The 27,862-nt window shown below is 49.5% G+C and overlaps 1 protein-coding gene across 1 annotated transcript; it reads left to right on the top strand.

Annotated features, from left to right (window-relative positions):
* Positions 1 to 27,862, top strand: LOC310847003 (interferon regulatory factor 4-like). Its single transcript, XM_083744351.1, has 8 exons — positions 1 to 872; positions 1,197 to 1,386; positions 4,807 to 4,898; positions 9,769 to 9,883; positions 11,743 to 11,859; positions 17,332 to 17,727; positions 24,342 to 24,460; positions 26,473 to 27,862. Exons 1-8 carry the CDS (start codon positions 108 to 110, stop codon positions 26,608 to 26,610), a joined length of 1,932 nt encoding a protein of 643 aa, XP_083600477.1. The 5' UTR covers positions 1 to 107; the 3' UTR covers positions 26,611 to 27,862.

The following is a 27,862-nucleotide window of genomic DNA, read 5'->3' on the forward strand; positions in this document are numbered from 1 at the left end:
GCCCCACGAGAGTGTGGCCCTAAGCTATAGCTTGTTTAGCTTATTCGTAAAACCGGCACTGATTCGGAAGCTTTATCAGGCTTGCTGTAAGGACAAGCGAACGGAGAATGCGCAGGGTCCACGTTTGCTCGACGACGCAGCACCATCTAACCTTCCGGATGAGGCCGGATACTCGTGCAATAGGGGCCTCTGGAAGCGCCCCGCGTGTCTTGCCACGAATCCAAACCCATTTATGGGGTCCTGGAAATGTTTTTCCTCTTGGTGATCCGCACAGAAAAGGAATATGGGGAAGGCCACCGCTTTCGGCGCACCCAAATTCTAGGTCAACGACACCCCAACCCCCACTCCGCTTTGCCGTCCTTCTCCGCCTCCCCGAGGGAGGGACCGCTCCCTTTTGGCAGCCGGGCCGGAGCGAAAGTGAAACCGACGCGGCACAGTTTCGCTTTCCCGTCGCCCGCGCAGTTCAGCGTGGCGCAGCAGCCGCCCGCGCAGATCCGTCCGCGATTCCTGCGCGGGGCTCTCTCTCCACCGGCCCTGGGGGAAAGGAATCGGGGAGCAGAGAGCAGGGTCGAGGGGGGGATCGGGGTGAGCAGCCCCGACGGTGCGGCGGCAGCTCTTGCCGGCTGGAGCGCACGAGCGGCGTCGCAGGAGGCGCGCATGGTGGGGAGAGCGCGGCTGCCCGGGCGCAGCAGCACATGGCGGAGCCGAGGCCGCCCCCGATGCGCCTGAAGGAGTGGCTCGTCGCGCAGGTGGACAGCGGCAGCTACCCGGGGCTGCGCTGGGAGAACGGCGAGAAGACGCTGTTTCGCATCCCCTGGAAACACGCGGCCAAGCAGGACTACCGGCAGCAGGAAGACGCGGCGCTCTTCAAGGTATGGGCGCCCTCGAAGGGCAGCCTCCCGCGGGTGCGCCTTCCCAAGCATCACTTTACCCCATTCCCAAATTCTTGCGGGACCCTGGCCGGCTCCTGCCTCTTGCAGCTCTCGCTTTGCGCCCTCGCCGTCACCCCGAGTTCTTTGCGCATCCCGCCCTGTTCCAACCTCCCCGACGCGCTCCTGGCAAGCTGGCTCTGCGCCCTGCGATGCTGGGGGGTTTCTTGGGACTCGGCTCCGGGGGAGCGCCCTTGAACGCCCTTGGAAACCCCGCGCCCTCGCTAGTTTCATGGTGACCCGTCTTCCCTCTCTTCTCCGTTGCAGGCCTGGGCGGTCTACAAAGGCAAGTACCACGAAGGGCTGGACAGAGCCGACCCCTCCGCCTGGAAGACCCGCCTGCGCTGCGCCTTGAACAAAAGCACCGACTTCAAGGAGGTCCCCGAGATGAGCCATCTGGACATCTCAGAGCCCTACAAGGTGTACCAGATCCTCTCGGATGCGTCCCAAGAAACAGGTGTGTCTGGCGGCCTGAAGCCCCAGGAGTTGGTGGAGAGGTGGTCATCTCTTGCTGTGAAAAACAGACCCCCTCCTCAATCCCCTTAACCCTTATCACCAGCCCTGGACCAAATCCTACCAGCCAGAGGGCCATAGCTGTCAACGTTTCCCTTTTTTAAAGGGAAATTCCCTTATTCCGAATAGGATTCCTCGCAAGAAAAGGGAAAAGTTGACAGCTATGCAGAGGGCTAGGGAAGTGTCCCCATTGCATTTCACGAAGGCAAGTCACTTTCCCTGGCCACCCCTGATTTTAAGCCTCTCCTGATCTCTCTCTCTCTTCGCAAACACTCCAGGTTCGTATAGAGAGCAGCTTTGCATGGAATCAAACCACTGGTCCAGAAAGCTCAGTGTTGTCTACATCAGGGTGGTCCAGTGCGCAGCCCTGCTGGGCAACATTTGACGCCTTCCTAACCTTCTTGCGCTGCCTTCCCAAAGCCCAGCGCCTCGCTCATCAGCAGGCTTTGGGAAGGCAGAATGAGGGCTGCAGGGAGGGGGGGTGTTCCATTTTTTGTGTCCCCCCCCCCCCCCGTCCTGTGTGACAAGGCAATTATGGCCTGTGGGTTCCATGTCAAAGTACTGTTGCACCCCACTTGGTATGAAAAGATAGACTGCCCTGGTCCACAGTGGATCTCCAGTGGCTCAGGCAGGGGACTCTCTCAGCCCTACCTGGTGATGCTGCCAAAGAGTGAAACTGCGACCTTCTGCATGCGACGCACATGCTCTGCTCTGGAGCCACAGTCCCTTCCTTTTAGTTTCTCCTGCTTTCATCAGCTGATAGAATCATAAAATTGTAGAGATGGAAGGGTCATTTCATCCTATAATAATAATTTATTATTTATACCCCGCCCATCTGGCTGGGCTTCCCCAGCCACTCTGGGCGGCTTCCAACAAAGATTTAAAATACACTAAAATGTCACACATTAAAAACTTCCCTGAACAGGGCTGCCTTCAGATGTCTTCTGAACGTCAGGTAGTTGTTTATCTCTTTGACATCTGATGGGAGGGCGTTCCACAGGGCGGGGGCCACCACCGAGAAGGCCCTCTGCCTGGTTCCCTGTAACATGGCTTCTCGCAGCGAGGGAACTGCCAAAAGGCCCTTGGCGCTGGACCTCAGTGTCAGGAGAGAACGATGGGGGTGGAGACGCTCCTTCATCCAACCCCCTGCAATGCAGGAATCTCAACTTGTGGGGCAAGGAGAGGGCTCAGGCAGCAGCTCCTGCAAGGTCGGGGGGGGGGGCGCCTCATTCCTGTTCCTAAATCTTGCCATTATTTTCCACGCAAGTCGCTTTGCATTTCCCGTTCCTTTCTTCCAGCATCTGAATTTGGTTCTTGGGTCCCATTCCTTAAAGCCCAAAGAAGCAACCTAACTTTGGTCCCCTCTGTTCTCCCCAAATTTGGGGGCACCCATAGGCATAGGCAAGGGGGACAGCTGCCCCCGAAATCAAGTAAATAAATACAATTACTTAACTGCAAGTAGAAATTGTAGGAAGGTTTTGACAGGTCTTTCTGAGCTCTTGGAGTCAAAAGGAAGTAATGTAAATCAACTGTTGTTGAGACATTTTGTTCTGAATCTGCTGGACCAGACCAGAGCCGGACAGAGGATGATGACAGTTTGGTGTCTGGCCCCCACTAACATAAATCCTGGCTGTGCCCATGGGGGCACCCAGGCTATCTCACCCCCCCCAGCTGCCCAGAGGCTGATCTCTGCAAGATTCCTCCACCTGGTCAAAAGGCGATTTTCTGTGCAAGGCAACATGACCACATGCTAAACCTCTCCTGATATTCTCCTGGTGCATCTGAGCCAGGACTTTTGGGGAGAAGCGATGTGCAGAGGATTCAGGCTTGTGAGGCAATTCCACCTTGGACTGCCACACTCCTCCGCTCCTGCCAAACCATCTGGAGGGCAAAGTAGGGAGCGGAGACCCTTGCCCTCCTAAACCTGCTGTGCCAGTGTCTCTTAATTGAGGCCCTGGTTGATTTGCTCGCAAAACCTTCCGGGCTCCGTCCTTTGCAAACGCATTTTAAAAGGTAGCAGGTGCTGGCGTGGACTTTGCTCTCCAGAGAGCCGCTTCTGCTGCCAGCCAAGATAACACTGTTAGGCTAGATCAGGGGTCAACAACGTTTTTGGACCTGGGGCTACAGCGGCTCATGAAGAAATGGGACAGAGCACATTCCTCAAAGGGGAGATGGTTACTCTGTTTACACTGCAAAAGTGAATGCTTTGCGCCTCCAGTTGTAATTCAAGAAAGAAGTGTGCCTTGGCGATCAGCCATTGGGGGGAAATTGTCCTGGAGACAGACCCTCTGCTGGATCAGGCCCATCCAGCATCCTGTTCTCCCAGTGGGAAACCTACAAGCAGGATCCGTGCTCAAGAGCGCTCTCCCTAAATGGCCTCGATTCAGTATATCTGAAGGAGCGTCTCCACCCCCATCGTTCTGCCCAGACACTGAGGTCCAGCGTTGAGGGCCTTCTGGCGGTTTCCTCATTGTGAGAAGCCAAATTACAGGGAACCAGGCAGAGGGCCTTCTCAGTGGTGGCACCCGCCCTGTGGAACTCCCTCCCACCAGATGTCAAATAGAACAACAACTACCAGACTTTTAGAAGACATCTGAAGGCAGCCCTGTTTAGGGAAGCTTTTAATGTTTGACGACTATTATATTTTAATATTTTGTTGGAAGCTGTCCAGAGTGGCTGGGGAAGCCCAGCCAGATGGGCGGGGTATAAATAATAAATTATTATTATTATTATTATTATTATTATTATTATTATTATTAATCCCCTCCTGGAGTTTCCTGCAACTGGGATTTCCAAGAGAGTTTCCTTAAGAAAGGTTCTGTCCCTCTGTAGCCTCAGCTGAATATTGATATTGGGTCCCCATTGATCAGTCTTTGCTGGATCTGTCTATATCTATTCATACAGATAGATCGGTGACATCTGTGTAGGCGGCACAAAAAAAGGAGAGAGACTAGGTCCCTGCCCTGAGGACCTTACAATCTTAAGTAGTGACACAGCAGAGAGGAATAGAGGCCTCTTGGCGATTTGCGCAGGTATGGCACGATTTCCACAATCTGTGCTGTAATAATTCCAGAAATATCTAGTAGATCAGGCACTGAGCTCTCTTTCAGAGCTACGTCAACATTTTTTGCCTGAGCGCAGCGGGGTTATCTGAGCAGCACAGCTATTAATGGGGAGAAAGGAAAGTGAAACTGAATTAAAGCAACTGGTCAGAATTGCCAACTGATCAAGGAACAGATATAGGTGGCTGTGCTAACATGAGTAGTGCATAAGGGGCAGCTGGGACTCAAATAAATGTCATCTGGGATTAAGCAGATTTCTCTCTCTCTCTCTCTCTCTCTCTCTCTCTTTCTCTGCCTTTCAGATAAGGAAAATAGCGAAGAGCCCCTTTTGCAGGCAAGGCAGCCCCCAACATCGGCAGACCAAGAGGCCAGAGAAAATGGAAAACCAAGCAAGGTAAGGGTGTTGCTGGCATAGTCCTGGGGCTTGGACACTGTCATGCATATAAAAATAAAATAAACCCAGCTAATTTAACACCACTCAAGAATCCAACCGCCTTAGCTTTCGAGCTGAATGCCACTGTTGTTGCCAACCCAGACGGATCAAGTTTTGCAGCAGAAATGGGTTGCTGTGTTTTGCAAATGTTTCCCCTTTTCTTTCTTAAATATAATTTTTGGGGTTTGTTTTCGGTTACTATTAACATTGCAGGCTAGGCTTCCCTGAACCTGACACCGTCCAGCTGTTTTGGCCGGGGCTGATGAGAGTTGTGGTCCAAATCAGCTGGAGGGCACCAGGTTGGGAAAGCCTCTTGGCAAGCAGCGCAGCGCATCTAAAGTACCGTATTTTTTGCTCTATAAGACGCACCAGACCACAAGACGCACCTAGTTTTTGGAGGAGGAAAACAAGGAATAAAATATTCTGAATCTCAGAACCCAGAACAGCAAGAGGGATCCCTGCGCAGTGAAAGCAGCAATCCCTCTTGCTGTTCTGGCTTCTGGGATAGCTGCGCAGCCTGCATTCGCTTCATAAGACGCACACACATTTCCCCTTACTTCTTAGGAGGGAAAAGGTGAGTCTCATAGAGCAAAAAATACGGTATTCTGTGTCTCCTTACCTGTCTTGCTGCTCTATTGGAAATCCATCCCAGTGTTTTCCTTCATTCGTATAACCAATATATAGACGTCTTAATGCATAGAAACAACACCTCTAAGCTGTTTGCAAAGTGAAAACCATAGAATCAGAATGTGAAACATGAATACAGTGGTACCTCGGGTTATATATGCTTCAGGTTACATACGCTTCAGGTTACAGACTCCGCTCACCAAGAAATAGTGCTTCAGGTTAAGAACTTTGCTTCAGCATGAGAACAGAAATCGTGCTCCGGCGGTGTGGCAGCAGCTGGAGGCCCCATTAGCTAAAGTGGCACTTCAGGTTAAGAACAGTTTCAGGTTAAGTACAGACCTCTGGAACGAATTAAGTATTTAACCCGAGGTAGCACTGTAAAATCAAAATTAATGCTATCTATCAAAACCCAGGCTGCAAATACTAAAATATTATTCATGTCAGGGTTTGGGCGTTGGCAGTAGGAATTATAATAATTATATCTGCAATGTGCTGTGGGGGTTTTTTAAAAGAAGAAGAAGAAGAAAGGGGTAGAATGGGTTTATGAAGCAGAAATAATATAAGAAGAGCCTGCTGGTTCAGGCCAGGACCTGTCTAGGCCAGCATTCTGTTCTCACTGGGCCAACCAGACGTCTATGGAAAGCTCACAAGCAGGATGCAAGCACCAGAGCCCTCTCCCTTCCTGTGGTTTTCAGCAGCTGGTACTCAGAAGCATTGCTGCCTCCAACCCTGGAATCCTAGACTTGTAGAGTTGGAAGGGGTCTCCCAAAGGCCATCTAGTCCAACCCCCTGCAATGCAGGAATCTCAGCTAAAGCATCCATGGCAGATGGCCACCCAACCTCTGCTTAGAAACCTCCAAGGAAGGAGAGTTCACCGCCTCCCGAGGGAGACTGTTCCACTGTCAAACAGCTCTCTGGTGGCAGCGCATCGCCATCATGTGAGAATGTTAAGGAAGGTAGGAGAGGATATGCAGTGGTACCTCTAGTTGCGGACACGATCCATTCTGGGGTGCCGTTTGCACCCTGAAAAGTCAGCAACTGGAGTGCTTCTTCCACGCATGTGCGCGGCGCAATCAAGCGCGCATGCGCAAAACACGCAGATTGCTTTTGCACATGCACAAAGTGCGCAGATCACTTGCACATGCGCACGCAGATAACTTTTGCACATGCACAAAGTGCACAGATCACTTTGGCGCATGCGCGAAGCACGCAGAATGCTTCTGCACATGCACACACGGCGAAACCCGGAAGTATACACTTCCAGGTTTGCCGCATTCGCAAGCTGAAAAGACACAACGTGGACCTAACGCAACTCGAGGTATGACTGTATTGTTTCGATATGATCCCTCCTCACTTGTGCTAGAGAGAAAACAGCAGAGCACGTTCCCTTTGCAACTTAATTGGAAACAAGTTGATGATATGTTAGAATCCTTTAATTAAGCAATCCAGTCTGGCTTATCCAGTCTGGCTTGTTCCTGTTAAGTTTCCCCTTTATTTCCCTCTCATAATAACATCCTTCTGTAAAGATGAGCCATGTGCTGGCTAAGCCAGAAGAGGAGGTCCAAGAGAGAAGTCTGAAAAAGGAAGACGTTTGCGTGGCTGGCCCTTTTGCAGGGTCTGCTAGGGTCCTGCTCATCTGCCTGGTCACACACAAGGGGAGGAGGCTCCGGAGCAGGTGTGACAGGAAATCCTTCCTGTCCGGAGCCACATTCCCCTGCGTGTCCACTCTGGGCAACAGGAAAATGTTGTACTTGACTGCTCTAGCAATACATTGCACACATCATGTCATCACTGCAAGTGTTATAGTCCTCTCCTCTATGGTGAACTTTCCTAAGAACTGGTGACTGCCTTGGGGCCACTCGTAACCTCTGATCAGCTGGGCTGGTTCAAGCACACACTGAGGCATTCACAAAGTAAAGGAAGGATTGAACTCTGATTAATAAGAATACACACAGAGGCTTGAACCAGCAAGACTCTGGGAAGGGTGCGTATAATCATGTCTCTCTGTGCTGTCTCCCCACAGCCCCTGGCCCAAGTCGTTTTATTCACAAAAGAACTTTTTACAGAGTGTTTGAAAGAACCAATCAGATTTCTTCTGAGCATTTCAACAAACCCACGTGGGGAGAAAGTTAAACTACCAAAACTAATTAGGCATGGGTTAAACAAAGAACAGAACTATAAAGAAGAGCATTTGGCAACCCTGGAGGTGATAAACAAGCAATATACAGTGGTGCCCCGCAAGACGAATGCCTCACAAGACGGAAAACCTGCTAGACGAAAGGGTTTTCCGTTTTGGAGGTGCTTCGCAAAACGAATTTCCTATGGGCTTGCTTCGCAAGACGAAAATGTCTTGCGAGTTCCTGCGGGGTTTTCCCCTTTCCCCCCCCCTTTTTCTAAGCCGCTTATCTGCTTATCCGCTAAGCTGATAAGCCGCTAATAGTGCTAATCCGCTAAGCCGTCAATGGGCTTGCTTCGCAAGACGAAAAAACCGCTAGACGAAGAGACTCGCGGAACGGATTCTTTTTGTCTTGCGAGGCACCACTGTATTTGATAAGAAGGATGGCTGTTCCCGGGCCCTAAGATTAACATCCTAAGATTAACATATTAGAAAGCTACTTCAAAGAAGCTGCCCACTGTCTTTAATGACCCATGAACCTGCCTGGCGAAGCAACTGGGCTGTGTACGTGACTTTTGAAGCTACACACACACACCATCCAACCCACCAAATTTCTGCAGTTCCAAAGTCGCCAGCCATGTCAGTGGCTGCTTGCAGCTGACATTGCCTGCAACGTGACTGGCATCGTGGGCACATGCTCTCTGTTTGTGGTGCCAGACCCCGGTGACACCCAGAACAGCAAGCACACCCGAGTCCCTGAGCCAGCTTTCCTGGTGTTGCCTGAAGCAGACATACTGTATTTGAAAACTCGCTTCTAGCAGTCAGAACAGCCACGCAGCTGCAAATTGCACACATGCCTCTTGCATTGCTCAGATGGGAGGCTTTTGAAGCGACAGATGTCGCGATGGAAAAGTTTTCTGCTGAGATGCACTGAGCCTATCTTTACGGTTTGAAGGTCAGGATGTGATAAATCTGTCAACGCTTTGAAATTCCCTCCTTTTCCTTCTTCTGAGCAGTTTGATCTGGCTTCGTGCCTTGAGGCCGCTCTGTCTTCTGGCTGCAATGCCTGAACTATTAATCAGTCAGAGTGATTAATTGGAAACATTTAATCGACTCAAAGGGTGCTCCTGGTTCATCACGCTTAAAAGAGGCGTTTTCCCTTTTCTCGCACCCAGGAGGAAATGCATGCTCCTAGAACTATTCCTGCTATGGCAAATCTGTGCGTCTGTCTGAAAACAAGGAAACCAAAACCAGGTTTCTTGCTTCAGGGACACAGTTGGAGGGAATAATGTTTCTGAATACCAGTTGCTGGAAACCACAAGAAGGGAGAGCGGGCTTGGATCCTGCTTGGGAGTTTGATATTGGGGCATCTGGTTGGCTGCTGTGAGAACAGGATGCTTGACAAGATGGGCCATTGGCCTGATCCTGCAGGCTCTCCTTATGTCTTACATCATCATCATCATCATCATCATCATTATTATTATCCTCCACCAGGGCCAGGGCCTTCTCAGTGATGGCTCCGCCCTGGTGGAATGCTCTGTCCCATGAGACCAGGGCCCTGCAGGATTTAACTTCCTTCCTCAGGGCCTGTAAGACAGAGCTATTCCGCCTGGCTTTCAATTGCAACTTAGCCTGATCTTTTATTCCCCTTCCTTCCTTCCCCCTTCCCTTTTTATGAAGATTACCCACTTTGGGATCCCACAGCTAATTCTCCCCTCACTGGCCCAGATAGGACTAATTTAGCCAGCTAGTCCTGGTGAATTTCTAATGTTTATTGGATGGATTTCCCCCCTAAATTGATTTTTGATTTTATTGTTATTTACACTTTATACCATATTTTATGTTGGTTTTTTGTAGCATCAATTAGGTGTTTTAAATTTGTTGTTAGCTGCCCTGAGCCTGGTTTCCTGAACCTGGAAGGGCGGGCTATAAATAAAAAAATATTTATTATTATTTGTTTACTTATTACAAAGTTAGGGGGCACTATAAGCCCAAATGCAGCCACACTCCAAGTCCATTTCCTGCCCTTAGCCCTGGGTGAAGGTGCCTCGTTCAGAATTACACCTGCCGTGTTTTCTTTCTTCCCAGGTCAGAACACCTTCAGAGTCAGGCCAGACCAGCAAGGATGATCCCCTGGTGTCTCTACAGAGCCCCCCAGGGACACCTCAGGCCCCCCAGCACCCAAGCCACGGAGAGCACCAGGGTAAGGAAGAAGACCAGGGGCCTTTGGCTCCGTTTTGAGTTGGCCCTGCTGCTCTGCGTCACTGCTTCCCCTTGACTATTGCATCTATTTCATCTGCTACCTGGGAGAAATCGCTAGGGACCTGACCCAACATCCTAGGCAGCCTCTGGAAGGGAGCCTGTTTTCTGTGCCTCTGAAAGGTTCTGCAAGACGAAAAGTCTGGTGTATAAATAATAAGATTGTGATAATGATGATTAAAGTGCCAATGCCCATCCCCAATGCCCTGTTGGCCATATCCTTCCAGTCGCCCACATGGACACAGGAAGTTGCCTTCTCTGAGTCAGAGCATTGGTCCATCAAGGGGTCGTGTAATAATCATCTTGCAGTTGTAAGACATCCATCTTGCAGAATAGAAGCATCTGCCTTTGGGAATTCCCTGCCTCTTGACACCAGGCAGCCACCTTCCACTTAACTGCTCTTGGTGTCTGATGAGAACATTTCTCTTTAGGCAAACCTATCCAGATATAGGGACGCAGGTGGTGCTGTGGGTTAAACCACAGAGCCTGGGATTTGCCGATCAGAAGGTCGGTGGTTCAAATCCCCGCGACGGGGTGAGCTCCCGTTGCTCGGTCCCTGCTCCTGCCAACCTAGCAGTTCGAAAGCACGTCAAAGTGCAAGTAGATAAATAGGTAAACGGCGGGAAGGTAAACGGCGTTTCCATGCGCTGCTCTGGTTCGCCAGAAGCAGCTTAGTCATGCTGGCCACATGACCCGGAAGCTGTACGCCGGCTCCCTCGGCCAGTAAAGTGAGATGAGCGCTGCAACCCCAGAGTCGGCCACGACTGGACCTAATGGGCTTTACCTTTACCTTTACCTTTACCCAGATATAAAGAAGATACGTCAGGTTGTTAGCCTATTGTTATCCTTCTTGGATGTTTTAAATAGTTCTAAACTGGAGTTTCACTGTTTCTTTCTTTTTGTAAGCTGCTTTGAGGTGAGAGAGAGAGAGAGAGAGAGAGAGAGAGAGAGAGAGAATGTGTGTTTTACAACCTAGTGGTATCTTCTTCTTTGGCGATCCCTCGTAGCCGAGTAAGATTGTCTTCCACAAACACGGTTTTAACAGTGAGTCCATAAGTGACTGTGGAGGCCAATTCTGGATCCACACGTCCTTCCACAGTGGGGACATTGGTTCCCAGGCGGGAGTTGATCATGGTTTGGATTTGCCAAGCGTGCCTTCCTCTTAGCACATTTCTCCCTTGAGTCCTGAGTTCAAGTGTCTTCAAAGTCCATGACACCTTTGGTAAAGGCTGTTCTCCAACTGGAGCGCTCACAGGCCAGTGTTTCCCAGTTGTCTGTGTTTATACTACTTTTTTTTTTTTAGATTTGCCTTGAGACAGTCTTTAAACCTCTTTTGTTGACCACCAGCATTACGCTTTCCATTTTTAAGTTCTGAAATAAATAAATAGATTTTATTTATTTCAGATTTTCTGAAATAAATAGACTCATAGAATTGTATGGTTGGAAGGGACCCCTAAAGTCATCTATTCCAACCCCCTGCAATAACACGTTGTCGTCCACACTGTTTGGCAGCTGCTCTCCAGAGCTTCACACAGGCAGCCTTTCACAGCCCTACCTGGGGATGTCAGGAATCGAACCTGTGACCTTCTGCATGCAAAGCAAACGCTCTTTCCATGACCTACGTCCCTTCCTTAAGGAGATCTGCGATATGTGTTGTCTGGGGCTCTTAAGAGTTGCAGCGTGAAGCCTCTGGAGAATATGTACCTGGGGAAAGAGATGGCTTTGTCCAAGCTGCTGTTTCACACCTCGCAGGGACAAACGAACCAATTTTAAAGCTCTCCTGTGTTGCACTTCCTTTTCCAGGGTACCAGGTGAAAGGTTTTTTCTACAGCTGTAACCTGGCACACTTCCACTGCCATCCGAGCCCCACCGCTGCCAGTCCCAATCCCCAGTACGCTGACAATCAAAACATCAACTCGGGTAAGGAGAGGAAGAAAGGGTCTCTGTTTGAAGACAGTGAATAGCGGTTAGAGCATCGGGACTGGGACCTGGGAGAGACCAGGGTTCGAATCCCCGCTCAGCCACAAAGCTCTTGCTGGGGGTAACCTGGGGCCAGTCACTGCCTCTTTGTGCCTAGCCTACCTCACAAGGTTGTTGTGTCTTGGGGGGTGACGTGAGGAGGCGGAGGAGACCCTTGAGCTCCTTGGAGAAAAACACTGGGATAGAAATGCCATAAATAATTTTAAAAACAATGAGCGCTAGCTCAGATGCCTTTAAAAGGAGTGGGAGAAGACAATAAAGGACAACAAAGGCCTCTCCTGGTCTGCCCCGCGGAGGACCTTAAGGTCCACAAATAACACTTTGGAGGTCCCGAGCCTCAAGGAGGTTAGATTGGTCTCAACTAGGGCCAGGGCCTTTTCAGCCCTGGCCCCGATGTGGTGGAACGCTCTATCCCAAGAGACTAGGGCCCTGCGGGACTTGACATCTTTCCGCAGGGCCTGCAAGACAGAGCTGTTCCGCCTGGCCTTTGGTTTGGACTCAGTCTGACCCTTATGTTTCCCTCCCCTTATGGTCTTGATTTATCAGCTACTTTTAAAATGAGGCTGCATTTTAAATTGCATTTTAACCTGTATTTTAAATTGGGTTTCCCCCCTGTCTTTCCCCCCTATTATGTTTTTACTGTGATTTTATTGGTGTTAGCTGCCCTGAGCCGGGGAGGGCGGGGTATAAATTATTATTATTATTAGTAGTAGTAGTAGTAGTTCTGAGGTTCCTGTTTCCCACAGAGGCCAACCAGATTTCTCTTCTGGGAAGGGAAAGCCGCCTCCTGCTCTTGTGTTCATGGAACCAGAGAATTAGGGAGTTGGAAGGGATTCCGAGGGCCATCTAGTCTAACCCTGCTCACAGCTGTCCCTCAAGCCCCCAATCTTATGGTTAACAGCCAGACCCACTGACCCATTGCGCCACAGCGGGAGGCTGTATTTGATTCTGGAAGCAGAGAAGGGCTGTGTCCGTGGCTGTTAGCCAGTACAGGGAAATGAAACCTCTATGGCCAGGGGCTGCTGGAGGCTTTTAAAATCTTTTGTTTCCCCCCGCCACGCTTTTCAAGAGGCAGAAAATCCCATTGCATTGTGCCCACCCAGAGCTCAATTCAGTGCAGAAAGCAAGAAGAAAATGAAAAAGAGCAAAGGTTGGCCATGGTGCTCTGCGCAGGAATGCCAAAATCTGTAACTGGGCTAGAATTGATGAACCCAAATTTTCCCCTCTGCAGGCCAGAAATAACAACAACAACAATTTATTTATGCCCCACCCATCTGACTGGGTTTCCCCAGCCACTCTGGGCAGCTTCCAACAGAATAGTAAAATACAATAATCTATTAAACATTCAAAGCTTCCCTAAACAGGGCTGCCTTCAGATGTCTTTTAAAAGTGTGGTAGTTATTTATCTCTTTGACATCTGGTGGGAGGGCGTTCCACAGGGCGGGGGCCACTACCGAGAAAGCCCTCTGCCTGGTTCCCTGTAACTTGGCTTCTTGCAGTGAGGGAACCACCAGAAGGCCCTCGACGCTGGACCTGAGTGTCCGGGCAGAATGATGGGGGTGGAGACGCTCCTTCAGGTATACTGGACCGAGGCCGTTTAGGGCTTTAAATGTCAGCACCAACACTTTGATTTGTGCTCGGAAACATACTGGGAGCCAATGTAGGTCTTTCAAGACCGTGTTATGTGGTCTCGGTGGCCGCTCCCAGTCACCTGTCTACACAAAGCAGGGAGAAGGGGAGAACTTAGGTTAAAGGGCCGGTAATAATAAAAATAAAAATACATCTTATGCCAAGCTAAGTTTTAATTTATATATTTTTTTAACTGTTGCTATATCTGTAGTGTCCTTGTTATACCTAATTGCAAATTCAAATGGGTCCCTATCGTGTTTCATGACTTCTTTGTATGTGGGCTGGAACTGGTCTGTGACCGAAATAATAAATTCAGTCTTATGCCAAGCCTAGAGGAAGATGAAATTAAAAGCAGGCTTTGCACTGAAACGGGTTTCTCTCCCACATCTAAGGAAGTTGTGATTAATTGGCAGGAGCCCTTCCTTTCCGTTCTGCAATTCCCCTTTTCAGCTTCCTCTCTTTTAGGACATGAATTTAAGGGCCTTTCCAACACTGCCATTCTGCGATTTCTATTATCCTCCTTCTCTGCCTCCATTGCATCATAGAATTGTAGCGTTGGAAGGGACCCAAAAGGTCTTCTAGTCCAACCCTCTGCAATGCAGAAATAAGACACAGTGACATTCCCCCCCCCCATTTTTTTTAATTAGTTTTCCAAAAATTTTAAACAAACATACATCTTAATTGTACTTAATCCAATCTTAGTAACATTGTTAAGTGACTTCCTCAAATCCCCCGGCTGAATTTCAGTATATATCATTGTAACAGTTTTCCAAAACCATTTTTCTCATAAAATTAACTTAATCACATCTTTCTTTCTTTTCATTTTAACTTTAAACATGTTATTCTCTAACAATACATATTTAAATCCTAAGCCTATCTGGTTTTGCATTTTTTCCCCATTAAGTTATCTTAACATATTTAACTAAATAGTCTTTGAATTTCCTCCATTCCTCCTGGTACTCTTCCTCCTTCTGATCACAGGCTCTTCCAGTCAGGTCGGCTAGCTCCGAAAAGTCCATCATCTTCATCTGCCATTCCTCCACTGTTGGGACTTCTTGTGTTTTCCAATTCTTAGCTGCAGTTGTAGCATACAAAAACAGTCTTAACATCTTTCTTGGGCAATTCCAAACCTGTTATTCCAGGAAGAAAGGCCTCTGGTTTCCTAATAAATGTATATTTCAACATTTTCTAAACTTCATTATAAATCTTCTCCCAGAAGTCTTTCACCTTGGGGCGGGTCCACCACATATGATAAAAAAGACACAGTGACATTTTAATTGGATAACTCGGTTGGTTGGAGCATGGTGCTAATCATGCCAAGGTCGCGAGTTCGTTCCCCGTGTGGGACAACTGCATAGTCCAGCAATGCCAGAGGGCTGGACATAATAATAATAATAATAATAATAATAATAATAATAATAATAATATATTATTTGTACCCCGCCCATCTGGCTGGGTTTCCCCAGCCACTCTGGGCGGCTTCCACAGAGACCAAAAATACACTAAAATGTCACAGATTAAAAACTTCCCTGAACAGGGCTGCCTTCAGATGTCTTCTGAATGTCAGGTAGTTGTTTATCGCTTTGACATCTGGTGGGAGGGTGTTCCACAGGGCGGGCGCCACCACCAATAAGGCCCTCTGCCTGGTTCCCTGTAGCTTTACTTCTCGCAATGAGGGAACCACCAGAAGGCCCTCAGCGCTGGACCTCAGCGTCTGGGCAGAACGATGGGGGTGGAGACGCTCCTTAGATGACTCTCAGGTTCCCTGCTCTTTGCAAACTGGGCAAGATTTAACCCTCTGCTTGTCTGCTGTCAGGTGGGGGTTAAATTCTGCTGTGTTTGCTGGGAGCAGGCACACGCAGCCGGTGCAGAATTGAACCTCGCTCACCAGCTGTTTCCTGACCCCTTTTGTGATTAATCTTGTTTACATCAGTTGGTGCATGGTCTTTCTTGATTCCGGTCTGCGTTCAGTCATTGTTTAATGTCACTTTGCAATGCGGGGATTGTGGGTGAAACAGAGGTTGCCCTGACTCCCTTATCCCCAAGCTGCACTAAGTTCAGGAGCAGAATTGCAGGGCTTGGCTTTGTGGAAACTCCCGGTTCAGCTCAAACCATGTGATACTCTGACGCAGCTCCTACAGAATTCAGCGCCTTGTAAGCGGGTTAGGATTGCACTTTTAAGGTTACCTTGGTCGGTTTTGCTTTATTTGCAAACACAGTCTTTTGGAAGAAACCTGGCTTCTAAGAGCAGCCACCAGTTTCCCAAAGAGCAACAGTTTCAGCCAGTTCCAAACTTTCTCTGCATTGGTTTTTTGGGGCTTCTCCAAGCAACCTTTTCCTTGAGCAGTCGCCCTCATTTGCTGACATAACAACAACAATTTTTTTTATACCCCACCCATCTGGCTGAGTTTCCCCAGCCACTCTTGGCGGCTCACAGTTGAGTGTTAAAAACAATACTGTACATCATTAAATACAGTGGTACCTCGGGTTACAGAGGCTTCAGGTTACAGACTCCGCTAACCCAGAAATAGTACCTTGGGTTAAGAACTTTGCTTCAGGATCAGAACAGAAATCACACGGCAACAGGAGGCCCCATTAGTTAAGTGGTACCTCAGGTTAAGAAAAGTTTCAGTTTAAGAACGGACCTCCAGAACGAATTAAGTTCTTAACCCGAGGTACCACTGTACAGCATTACATATTAAAAACTTCCCTAAACAGGGCTGCCTTCAGATGTCTTTTAAAAATAGGAAAAAATGCAATAAATTATTATTATTATTATTATTATTATTATTATTATTATTATTATATGTCCAGCCCTCTGGCATTGCTGGACTATGCAGTTGTCCCACACGGGGAACGAAGGATAGAGCTTTCTTTATGTATGCAACAACAGCAGCAAGAATACTTATTGCAAAGTATTGGAAGACACAAGATCTACCCACCCGGGAAGAGTGGCAGATGAAGGTGATGGACTACATGGAATTGGCGGAAATGACTGGCAGAATCCGAGACCTGGGAGAAGAGTTGGTGGAAGAAGACTGGAAGAAATTTAAAGACTACCTGCAGAAACACTGTAAAATTAATGAATGTTAAAATGATGTTGGATTGAAAATAAGTGGCATTAGCAACAAAGTTAATAAGAATACGCAAAAACGAATTGATAATAGATGGAAATATAGAGTTATAATATGTTAAGAGACAGAGTTAAGATGAATAAAAGAGGGTAAGGATTTGCTGATTTGATTATATAAATGGGATACAAAAAGGGGAGGTGTGAGGAGGTCAAGGAAATAAGCAAATGAGTTTAAAGTTATAAAAAATGGATTTGTTTTTTAATTTTTTCTTATTTTCTTTTTGTCTTTTGTATGTTGTATTCTATTTTTTTCTTTTTTAATGTATTTTTATGTATTTTTGTATTTATGTTTTTGTAAAACTTTAATAAATATTTCTTATATAAAAAAACAAAAAACGCAACCCGAGGTATGACTGTACTAATTTTACCTCCTCCTCCTCCTCCTTGACTTCCTAGTCAAGGAGGAGTCTATATATTTTAGAGAGGGTTTTTCCTTTGGAGTTAATTGGCTCTTTTTAAAACTGGGTTTATGTGAGAGCTAGATGGATCTCTAGCCAGCAATCTGGCTGCTGCATTTTGGGCCAGCTGAAGCTGTCTTCAAGGGCTGCCCCATGTAGAGCGCATTGCAGTAGTCCAGTCTGGAAGTTCCCAGAGCATGGAGACTTTTAACTGCGTCCAGATCCTCACCTCTGCCTCCTTTTGCCCCCCAGACTGCTGGCTCCGCGTCCGCCTCTACTACTGCGACACGTTGGTAAAGGAGGTCACCACCAAAACGGCGGAGGGCTGCCGGATCACCTATCGCCCGGTGCCGGCGGACAATATGTGCCTTTATGGTTCGAGCGGCCTGGAGCAGGTGCTGTTCCCGTCTCTGGACACCTTGGCCGGGAGCAGCCAGGGCGGTAGAGCAACCGGGGCCCTGCAGAGGCTGCTTCCCCACCTGCACCGGGGAATCCTGCTCTGGGTGGCCCCCGAAGGGGTCTTCATGAAACGGCAGTGCCAGGGCAGGGTGTATTGGAAAGGGCCGCTGGCCCCCCATGAAAACCAGCCCAACAAACTGGAGAGGGAGAAAACCTACAAGCTCCTCGACACCCAACAGTTCCTGCAGCGTGAGTATTATTATCGTTTATTAAATTTATTTTTTCCTTTCTCCTTCTGTGATGGAGGGACGCGGGTGACGCTGTGGGTTAAACTACAGATCCTAGGACTTGCTGATCAGAAGGTCGGCAGTTCGAATCCCTGTGATGGGGTGAGTTCCCGTTGCTCGGTCCCTGCTCCTGCCAACCTAGCAGTTCGAAAGCACGTCAAAGTGCAAGTAGATGAATAGGTACCACTCCGGCAGGAAGGTAAAAAACTTTATTTATCTTCAGTAGCAAATGAACATAATGGTCACAATTCCAGTGCCTTCGGGATTGGCCCTGTCCATAAGAAATCCAGTTGCAGCAGACTTAACTTAAATTTACAATAACTTATAATAAGACTAAAACTGTTAAGTTATGGGTTGACATAGCCGACGACACAGCGATTTCTCCAAATAGCTCTTTATTTCGTAAGCTGGAATAGAACTGACTGCAAACAGCTCAGCCGGCCTGCTTTTATAGGCAGCCGGCTGTCAACATTGTAGCAACAACAGCCCAGAGTTCCCGCCTAAAATAACTGACGTGGACCTGAGTGAAAACTATCTACAGACCTGAGTGAAAACTATATACAGTATCCCCCTGCTGGCCCAGGGTGAAACTTCACTACATAACACCCCTCCCCACCGAGATAAGGCGTTAGTTACAATCGTAATGGTTTCCTTATATACAGTACTACGCATAATGGTTCAATTAGGCACAAAAGCATATCGGTTACATTTCCCATACTTAGACCAACAGTGATACATGTCCAACAACATAGTCCTTTAAATAAGTTGGGCGCTTGGGAACTCTGCCAGACCGCCGGGGACTGGTAGCCAAGTCTGGAGGGCCACACAGTTCTTGCTGAGGCTGTGGTGCGACCCTAGGTGGCGTTGGAACCAACTCCCCTGGATCCGCTGCTGTGGGTGGAGCCTCCGCAAGTGGAGTGGTCTGAGTCTGTGGTAAGTCTGGCAGACCCTCTGAAGCGGCTTGGTTCGGCTCCACGCTGGCAGTTTGCGAGGGAGGTGTAGGTGGGGCCTCGCCATCTGTACGTGTCTCTTCTGGAGCCGCAAGCGCAGTTGGGGGCACCACGGTAGTGTCCAAGTCCCCAACCCTGCGCCTAAGCTGGTCTATGTGCCGTCGCCACAAGCGTCCATCTTCGAGTGCCACCTGGTACGAGCGAGGTCCAGTGACTCCCACTACTGTGGCTGGCACCCAAGGAATGTCCCCCACATAGTTCTGGGCAAAGACCTGGTTTCCTGGGACAAATGACCGTGGCGCGTTGGCACAGCCTGGGGGTTCAGCCACGGCAAAGTCCGGGTGTAGCCGGTTGAGCGGTGACCTGAGGCGGCGGCCCATAAGCAGTTCAGCAGGACTCCGCCCTGTGGCCGCATGAGGGGTGATGTGTTGCACAAACAAGTATTCGGCGACCCGCTCATGCCAGTCTCCCCTGTCCAGGCGCACCAGTGCCTCTTTTGCCGAGCGCAGCATTCTTTCCGCTTGCCCGTTGCTGGATGGATGAAAGGGTGCCGTTAGGGCATGGCGGATGCCCAGTCCCAAAAGATACCGCTCAAACGTGCCTGACGTGAACTGCGGTCCGTTGTCAGAGACAAGGACATCAGGACACCCATGCATTGCAAACAGGCCTCGCAGCACCCGGATGACAGCTTCGGTAGTGGTGGAGGGCATCAGGGTGACCTCCAGCCATTTGGAATAGGCGTCCACTACTACCATAAAGGTCCGGCCGTGAAAGGGGCCAGCCAGATCGATGTGCACCCTCGACCAGGGTGTCTTTGGCGTCTCCCAGGTGTGTCCCTTAGCTGCCGGTGGTGCAGGCCTCGACTCTTGGCACGCTTGACAGGCGGACACCCAGGCAGTGATGGCATCGTCCATATTAGGCCACCAAACGTAACACCGAGCCAACGCCTTCATTTTGACAATTCCCGGGTGGCCAACGTGCAAAGCCTTCAGGACGCGCTGACAGAGTCCCTGGGGAATCACGACGCGGTCTCCCCACAGCAGACAGCCGCAATGAGCTGAGAGTTCATGTTGTCTGGTTGCGAAAGGCTGGAACTCTGATGCAAAAGGCCCTTGTGGCCACCCCCTCCACACCCAGTTGAGCACCCGGCTGATGGTGCGATCCTGGGCAGACGCGGAGGCCACAGTGGCAGCCGATACAGGCGCTGCCGGAAGATCCTCAATCAGAAGGAGCAAAGAAGCTGGAGCCGGGTCTTCCACAAATGCTGGAAGAGGGCAACGGCTGAGGGCGTCGGCATGGCCCATCGATTTCCCCGGGCGATGGATGAGCCGGTAGTGGTAGGCAGCCAGGAAAACAGTCCATCGCAGCATGCGTGGCGAGAGGACCGGTGGAGTTGGACGATCACCGGCGAGGAGGCCCAGGAGTGGCTTGTGGTCAGTGATGAGGTCAAAAGTCCTGCCATAGAGGTATTCATGGAACCTCTTCACTCCAGCCACAAGTGCCAGTGCCTCCTTGTCGAGCTGGCTGTAATTCCGTTCCGTCGGAGATAGCGTCCTGGAAAAGTAGGCGAGCGGTGCTTCTCTTCCGTCTGGAAAACTAAGGACTAAGGACAGCACCGATGCCAAAAGTTGAGGCGTCGCAGGCAAGGACCAGCGGCCTGGATTCACTGTACTGTACCAGCACACTGTCTGATGAAAGGAGAGCCTTGACCGCGTTGAAGGCCGCCGTCTCCCGATGACCCCAGGCCCAAGGCGTCTTAGTGCTAAGGAGTCGGTGAAGAGGCTCAGCCACTGTGGCTTTGTGGGGCAGGAACATGTTATAAAAGTTCAGCAGCCCCAGGAACGCCTGCAACTCCGTCTTGTTCTTTGGGGTGGGGGCCTGCTGGATAGCGTGGATCTTGGATGTGGTCGGGTGAAGGCCGGAGGCATCGATAAGATAGCCCAGGAACTCTACCTGTGGAACAGCGATCTGGCACTTCTCCCTCTTTACCTTGAGCCCGGCCTCTTGGAACCTGGTCAGCACGGCACGGAGGCGCTCGAACAGCTGCTGGTGTGAGTCTGCAGACACCAAGACGTCATCAAAATATGGTACCACGCCCGGAAGCCCTTGCAGGAGACGCTCCATAAGGCTTTGGAAGATGCCAGGAGCCACACTCACCCCGAACTGCAACCGGCGGCAACGGAATGCCCCCCGGTGGGTGACAATCGTCTGGGCTTCAGCAGTGGCATCATCGACTGGCAGTTGTTGATAGGCTTGGGCAAGGTCCAGCTTAGCGAAGACCTTACCCTCACCCAGGGAATGCAGCAGGTGTTGGACAACAGGAACCGGATAAGCATGCTGCTGAAGTGCCTTGTTGATCGTGCACTTGTAGTCAGCACAGATTCTCACCGACCCATCTGGCTTGACAGGCGTGACGATGGGGGTTTCCCACTTGGCGTGGTCAACCGGCTCCAAAACTCCTTGGGCGATCAGTTTGTCCAGTTGTTCGCCCACCTTAGCCTTGAGAGCAAAGGGAACCCGGCGTGGCTTTAGCTTGATGGGGGCAGCTTGTGGATCAAGGCTAAAGGAGATGGGCGTACCTGTATATTGCCCCAAGGTGCCATCAAAAACCTCGGCAAAGTCTTTGACCAGACCCTCAGTCTCTGCGTTAGAGATGCAGTTGATGCCGGTGACTTCCAGGCTGAGGGCATCAAACCAGTCTAGCCCTAGGAGGCTTGGCCGCTGACCTTCGACCACCACCAACCGGAGCAGGCCCGAAAAATCCTTGAAGGCGATCCAGAACCGGCCAACGCCTACCACGGGAATGTCGTTTCCCTGGTAGTCTCTCAGGTGTACGCGGTGAGAGTCGAGTTGCCTTTTGGACACTCTGGGTACCAGTCTTTTGATGGTGCTCCATGACACGATGGACAGGGCAGACCCGGTGTCGATCTCCATGTCACATGGAGCTCCTTTAATGAGCACCGTGACGTTCAGCTTGCGTCGCGTAGGCGAGTCGGTTTGGCCAATCGTGATTCCAGACGGGCAGCGGCAGTTGGTGAGAGCGAAACAACCTTCCTTGGCAGACTGGAGTGAAGACTTGGACTTGCAAGTCGATGAAGGGGGGGTGTCAGATGGAGCCGATCGGCAGACCTTAGCGATGTGGCCCCTTCTGGAACACTTCCTACAGATGCCGTCTCTGAATCGACACTTGGCACAGGAATGGTTGCCTCCGCAGCCGGCACATTCCGGTTGGCCCTTGGACTTCTGTTGGAACTTCCTGCGCTCCCGCTTTGTCTGGTGCACGTCATCGCCTTCACTGGAGGATGCCTCATCACTGCTGGCCTCTTCATGATAACCGGAACTGGCTCCCTAGCAAGACGTGGGCTGCTGGACTTGCAGATCTCCTGGGCGGAGCGTTCAGCAGCTTCTGAGGCCACAGCCTCCTCAATGGCTTTCTGCAGCATGAGGTCTGGCTTGGCGAGGAGACGCCGTTGCAGATGGATGTCCCGGACCCCGCAGACGATTCAATCCATCAGGGCATCGTCTAAGTCTCGGAACTCACAGTGCATTGCAGCCTGTCGCAGGGCGGTGGTGTAGTTGTTGATTGACTCCCCCTCTGCCTGGTTCCGGTGGTAGAACGCATGGCGGGCAGCAATCTTGGACGGCTTTGGTGCGTAGTGGTTGCGGAGCTTCTCTTGGATCGTGTCCCATGGTGTTGCCTGGACTGCTTCAGGCGCAACCAATGCTCGGGCCGTCTCAAACACCTCAGGCCCACAGAGGCTGAGGAATAGGCCCCGCTTACGATACTTTGATACTGCTGTCAGCTCGTTGGCTTGGAGGTAGCAGTCGAACCGAGCGAGGTAGGAGTCCCATGATTCAGAGGCTGGCGCAAACGGCGGTAGAGGCACAAGTGAAGCCATGATTCCGATGCCGGCGTGAAGGGCGATGGATGGAACACAGTGCTCTAGCCAGAACAGTCAGCTCTGAATTGGTTCTGTCCAGTGATTTCGCGCAGTGATTTTGCTCTGTGATTCAGCTCAGTGATTCAGCTCAGTTCAGAGGCTGGCCGCATCTGGCTGTGCTCTGATGTCCATCGATCCCACCTTCGTCGCCAGTGTTAAGTTGTGGGTTGACATAGCCGACGACACAGCGATTTCTCCAAATAGCTCTTTATTTCGTAAGCTGGAATAGAACTGACTGCAAACAGCTCAGCCGGCCTGCTTTTATAGGCAGCCGGCTGTCAACATTGTAGCAACAACAGCCCAGAGTTCCCGCCTAAAATAACTGACGTGGACCTGAGTGAAAACTATCTACAGACCTGAGTGAAAACTATATATAGTATTCCCCTGCTGGCCCAGGGTGAAACTTCACTACATAACAAAAACGTATACAGAACAGCACACCAGAAGGAAGAGATCGAAAGAGAAAGTGAAACCCTGGATCCTTCTGGTCTCTTAGAGTTAGCATGACCTTGACAGAAGAGATAACAGAACCAGTTAACGCCAGCTGTAGTCAGCTTCTCTGAATAACCCAAACATCATGAACTTTTCCCCAACCCTAGGAAGACTTGGCTGGTTCAGAGAGCCTTAGGTCCTGGCATGCAAAAGATGAACAGGTTAAATCTGTATTGGTACACTGGGCAAACTATTTGGGGCATAACGTTCAGATGGCAGATTGGGAAAGGGTATAGAAATCGAATCTGAAACGGCATGTTGTACGCTAAAAAAGAATTACAGTGGTACCTCTGGTTACGTACTTAATTCATTCCGGAGGTCCATTCTTAACCTGAAACTGTTCTTAACCTGAATACCACTTTAGCTAATGGGGCCTCCCGCTGCTGCCGTGCCGTTGGAGCACGATTTCTGTTCTCATCCTGAAGCAAAGTTCTTAACCCAAGGTTATATTTCTAGGTTAGCGGAGTCTGTAACCTGAAGCGTATTTAACCTGAAGCATATGTAACCCAAGGTATCACTGTATATGAAAATGATGTGCCAGTGGTATTTGACTCCTAGTAAGCTAGGAAAAATGTATAGAACAAGTAGAAATACCTGCTGGAAATGTAAGGAAAAAGAAGAGGTCATGTAAAGTACTAAAGGCTTTTTGGGGAAATGATATACTGTATATAATGAACTGAAAAAAATATTTAAAATAACTTTTCTTAAAAAAACAGAAGGCTTCTTATTAGTAATTGTAGGTACTGACATCCCAAAGGAAAAGAAAATACTTTTGATGTATGCGACAACGACAGCTGTAAGCACATGAAAACATTAGCAGGATTTTAACCTCACTTGTAATGTAACAAGTACTATGGACAATATGGATAGTTTTAAAATACAGATTATGATATAATATGCAGTTGAAAATGTGGACATTAGGACCCATGGGTGGCATAGCTGTCAACTTTTCCCTTTTCTTGCGAGGAATCCTATTCGGAATAAAGGAATTTCCCTTTTAAAAAAGGGAAACGTTGACAGCTATGATGGAGGGGATGGTGGGGAAGTCTCGAGATTCAGAGAAATCTCTGTATGGATATGTATTTGGCGTTGTTATAAATTTATATCTGTAAAATCAAATAAAAACGATTTTCTTTTTTTAAAATAAAGAGAGAGCCTCGGTTCCTAACCGCGATCTTTTGTGTGTCATTCAGAATTACGGGGCTTCCTGATCCACGGACATGCTCCGCCTCAGTATCAGATCTACTTCTGCTTTGGAGAGGAATATCCTACTGCTCCTGATCAGAAACCCCACAAGCTCATCATGGCGCAGGTAGGTATTGGCCAGCAGCCGCAGAGTGGCGAACTTAGGATTCGGACCAAGGGAGTGGTGGGTGCCAAATAGGGATGGGTGATATATCGATGCATCGCCCATATCGTGATACTGGTTTCATAATTTTTGACCTGGCCATATATTGCAAATCATGATGTGTGTGTTCGGGCAGGGGGATATATTGTCCAAAACCAGTTTGAAGTCCATAATGTGATACCGATTTCATAATGTGGCAGTATATCACGAATCAGGGACGCGGGTGGCGCTGTGGGTTAAACCACAGAGCCTAGGACTTGCCGATCGGAAGGTCGGCAGTTCGAATCCCCGCGATGGGGTGAGCTCCCGTTGCTTGGTCCTGCCAACCCAGCAGTTCGAAAGCATGTCAAAGTGCAAGTAGATAAATAGGTACCGCTCCAGCGGGAAGGTAAACGGTGCTTCCATGCGCTGTTCTGGTTTGCCAGAAGTGGCTTAGCTATGCTGGCCACATGACCCGGAAGCTGTACGCCGGCTCCCTCGGCCAGTAAAGCGAGATGAGCGCCACAACCCCAGAGTCGGCCACAACTGGACCTAATGGTCAGGGGTCCCTTTACCTTTTCACCTTTATATCATGAGTCATGAGTTGGGAGGGTATGCCAAAATGACAATGCAGGTAAAACCGTGAAGCCGGCTGGTGCCTCTACCTGGCTCCATCCTTGTTTCAGACACCGTGATGATTGGTACAGTGGCACCTCGGGTCACAGATGCTTCAGGTTACAGACGCTTCAGGTTACAGACTCCGCTTACCCAGACATAGTACCTCGGGTTAAGAACTTGGCTTCAGGACGAGAACAGAAATCGGGCTCTGGCGGTGCAGCGGCAGCGGGAGGCCCCATTAGCTAAACTGGTACCTCAGGTTAAGAACAGTTTCAGGTTAAGAAAAGACCTCCAGAACAATTAAGTTCTTTACCCGAGGTACCACTGCATTTCACGATCTTCAGCTGGTGATATATCGCAGTGTTTTAAACCTGATATCGCTCAGTCAAAAACGTCCTGGTCGTGAAACTAGAGAATGAATGTCAGGATGAGGGCAGTGGCCTGTCTCATTTCCTGTACCCAAGATAGCATTGGTTTGGGGACTGGGGAGAGGAGATGCATTGGTGGAAGGGCAGGGGCTAAATATCTCGAGGTAGTGGCGGGGCAGTGGCGTTTGCCTGACCTCCCATTCACAGTGTCTGCTCTGCTCACCAGGAGGGGCAGTGAGGCCAGCGTGGTGCAAATACTCTGAGGGAGCCAATCCAGCGCTCCTGCTGGTGTGTTTGCCCCATAGCAACCTCACCACTGCCTCTTCCTCCTCCCTCGCAGTTGGCGGCAGCCCCTTACGCGATAAAAAGCATTATTCAGAATAGCATTTTGCATGACCAACTAAATAAGAAGAAGAAGAAGAAGAGTTTGGATTTGATATCCCGCCTTTCACTCCCTTTAAGGAGTCTCAAAGCGGCTAACATTCTCCTTTCCCTTCCTCCCCCACAACAAACACTCTGTGAGGTGAGTGGGGCTGAGAGACTTCAAGGAAGTGTGACTGGCCCAAGGTCACCCAGCAGCTGCAGGTGGAGGAGCGGAGACGCGAACCTGGTTCCCCAGGATTACGAGACTACCGCTCTTAACCACTACACCACACTTCAGATCAGTAACAATTAATTGCACATTTATTCATAGTGGTATAGTGGTGAGCATAGCTGCCTTCCAAAATCCAATTAAAACTGTTTAGTTCAATTCAACAATAAATGATAAGCTACGGTTGCCATATCTCAAAAAGTGGGAATCTGGACACAGGGAAATGCTGCCAGGAGCTGCTGCTGGTCTGCCCGCCAGCTCCTCTCCTCCCCCTTGCAAAATGCGACCAAGCCTGGGGGGGCAGAAAATGCAGATTCGGAAGTGTCACCCACGATACAAGTGACCCACTTCCTGTTTGTGGCCAGACAGCCCACTTCCTGCCTAGTTGTGACCTTCCATTTCTCACCCCCTGCCCCCAGGTTGAGCCGGTGTTTGCTCACGATCTCTGCCTCCACGCCCAGCAGCTGGGGCCTCGGTTCCTGCAGGACTCTGACACGGGCATTCCCGACGTTCCCAAGAACATCATCCAGATCCTGAAACAGCTGTGCCCGCCTTGAATCTGCCAGAAGTGGAATCCTTGGCTTGGTGGCTGAAGGACAAAGGACTTGCGGGCCTTAGGGTTCACAGAATCGTAGAATTGGAGAGTTGGAGGGGACACCAAAGGTCATCCAGCCCAACCCTCTGCGATGCAGGAATCCAGCAGAGGAGAAATCTTGGTGCCTCTCCTGACTGCCCTGGTTTAGTCACCTGGGTGATCTGCCCCTGCTATGCTATCTAGAGTGCCTGACTGGCATGCACTAAAAAGCTTGTTTGAATAGAGTGAGTTTATATTTCACAAGCCCAGATGATGTTTCTTGACTGTCCCATTTCAGAAGCTCACATCTGAAATGCAGACATAACAGGGTTCTAGCCTAGTTTTCACACTGCAACACTTCTGGTTTGAATCCCCCCCCCCCCTGCATAGTATCTTGTGCACACAGAGCCTGAAGTGGTACAACTCAGATGCAAATCCTCAGTTTGGAAGGGCAGTTGACTGTTTTGAGGTTTCCTCTGTTTGAGGGTCGCCAAGTCTGGTTTAAAGGTCAGGAACCCCAAGAAGGGGGCAGGGCTTGAATTTGCCCACCTTGTCAGCACCCGGAGCAGGCAAGACAGAAGTTACCTGGGCAGTCGATAGCCCGTCATGGTGAGACGCACTGTATTTCTGTTTAAATTTCAGCAGTCATTTCTACATTTCATGCTATAGCCACAAAATTACCATCATAATATTTTTGTTATTTATATGCTTGACTGGGTTGCTCCCGACAAAATCTTAAAAACACAATAAAACATCCACCATTAAAAACTGGCCTGTACAGGGCTGCCTTCAGCTGTCTCAATATGCAAACCAATGTCCTCTTTGTTTCCCCCAAGCATTCATGCAGCACCGACGACTGGATATTTTTACTCTGGGTGTGCTTTTAATGTCTTTATGCACTCTGATTGCAGTCTTTTCTTCTTGTCCTAAATTGGCTCTGGAGTTCTTGTCCTGGGAAGCGATTTGCAGATTCAGTCAGCCAACCCTAGCCTTCTCTGAGGCGCATTCTCTCTGTGCTTTTGTGCTCTTGAAATACATGGAGCAAATCTCAGTGTGGCTGGGTTTGAAGCGGCCTTTCAAGCGATCCAGCGAGCATTTATTTGCATTTATTTATTTGCTTTGAAGTGTGAGATTTGCTCCGTCCTCCCTTGCTTAAAGAGATGGGGAAACAGCTGAGACTCTTGTTTCTTTCCGCAGTCCTTTTTGTCTACCCAAAATGCCAGCTGTGTAGGTGG

The sequence above is a fragment of the Podarcis gaigeae genome, assembly GCF_964106915.1.
Source record: "Podarcis gaigeae genome assembly, chromosome: 6".
NCBI classification, from domain to species: Eukaryota; Metazoa; Chordata; class Lepidosauria; order Squamata; family Lacertidae; genus Podarcis; species Podarcis gaigeae.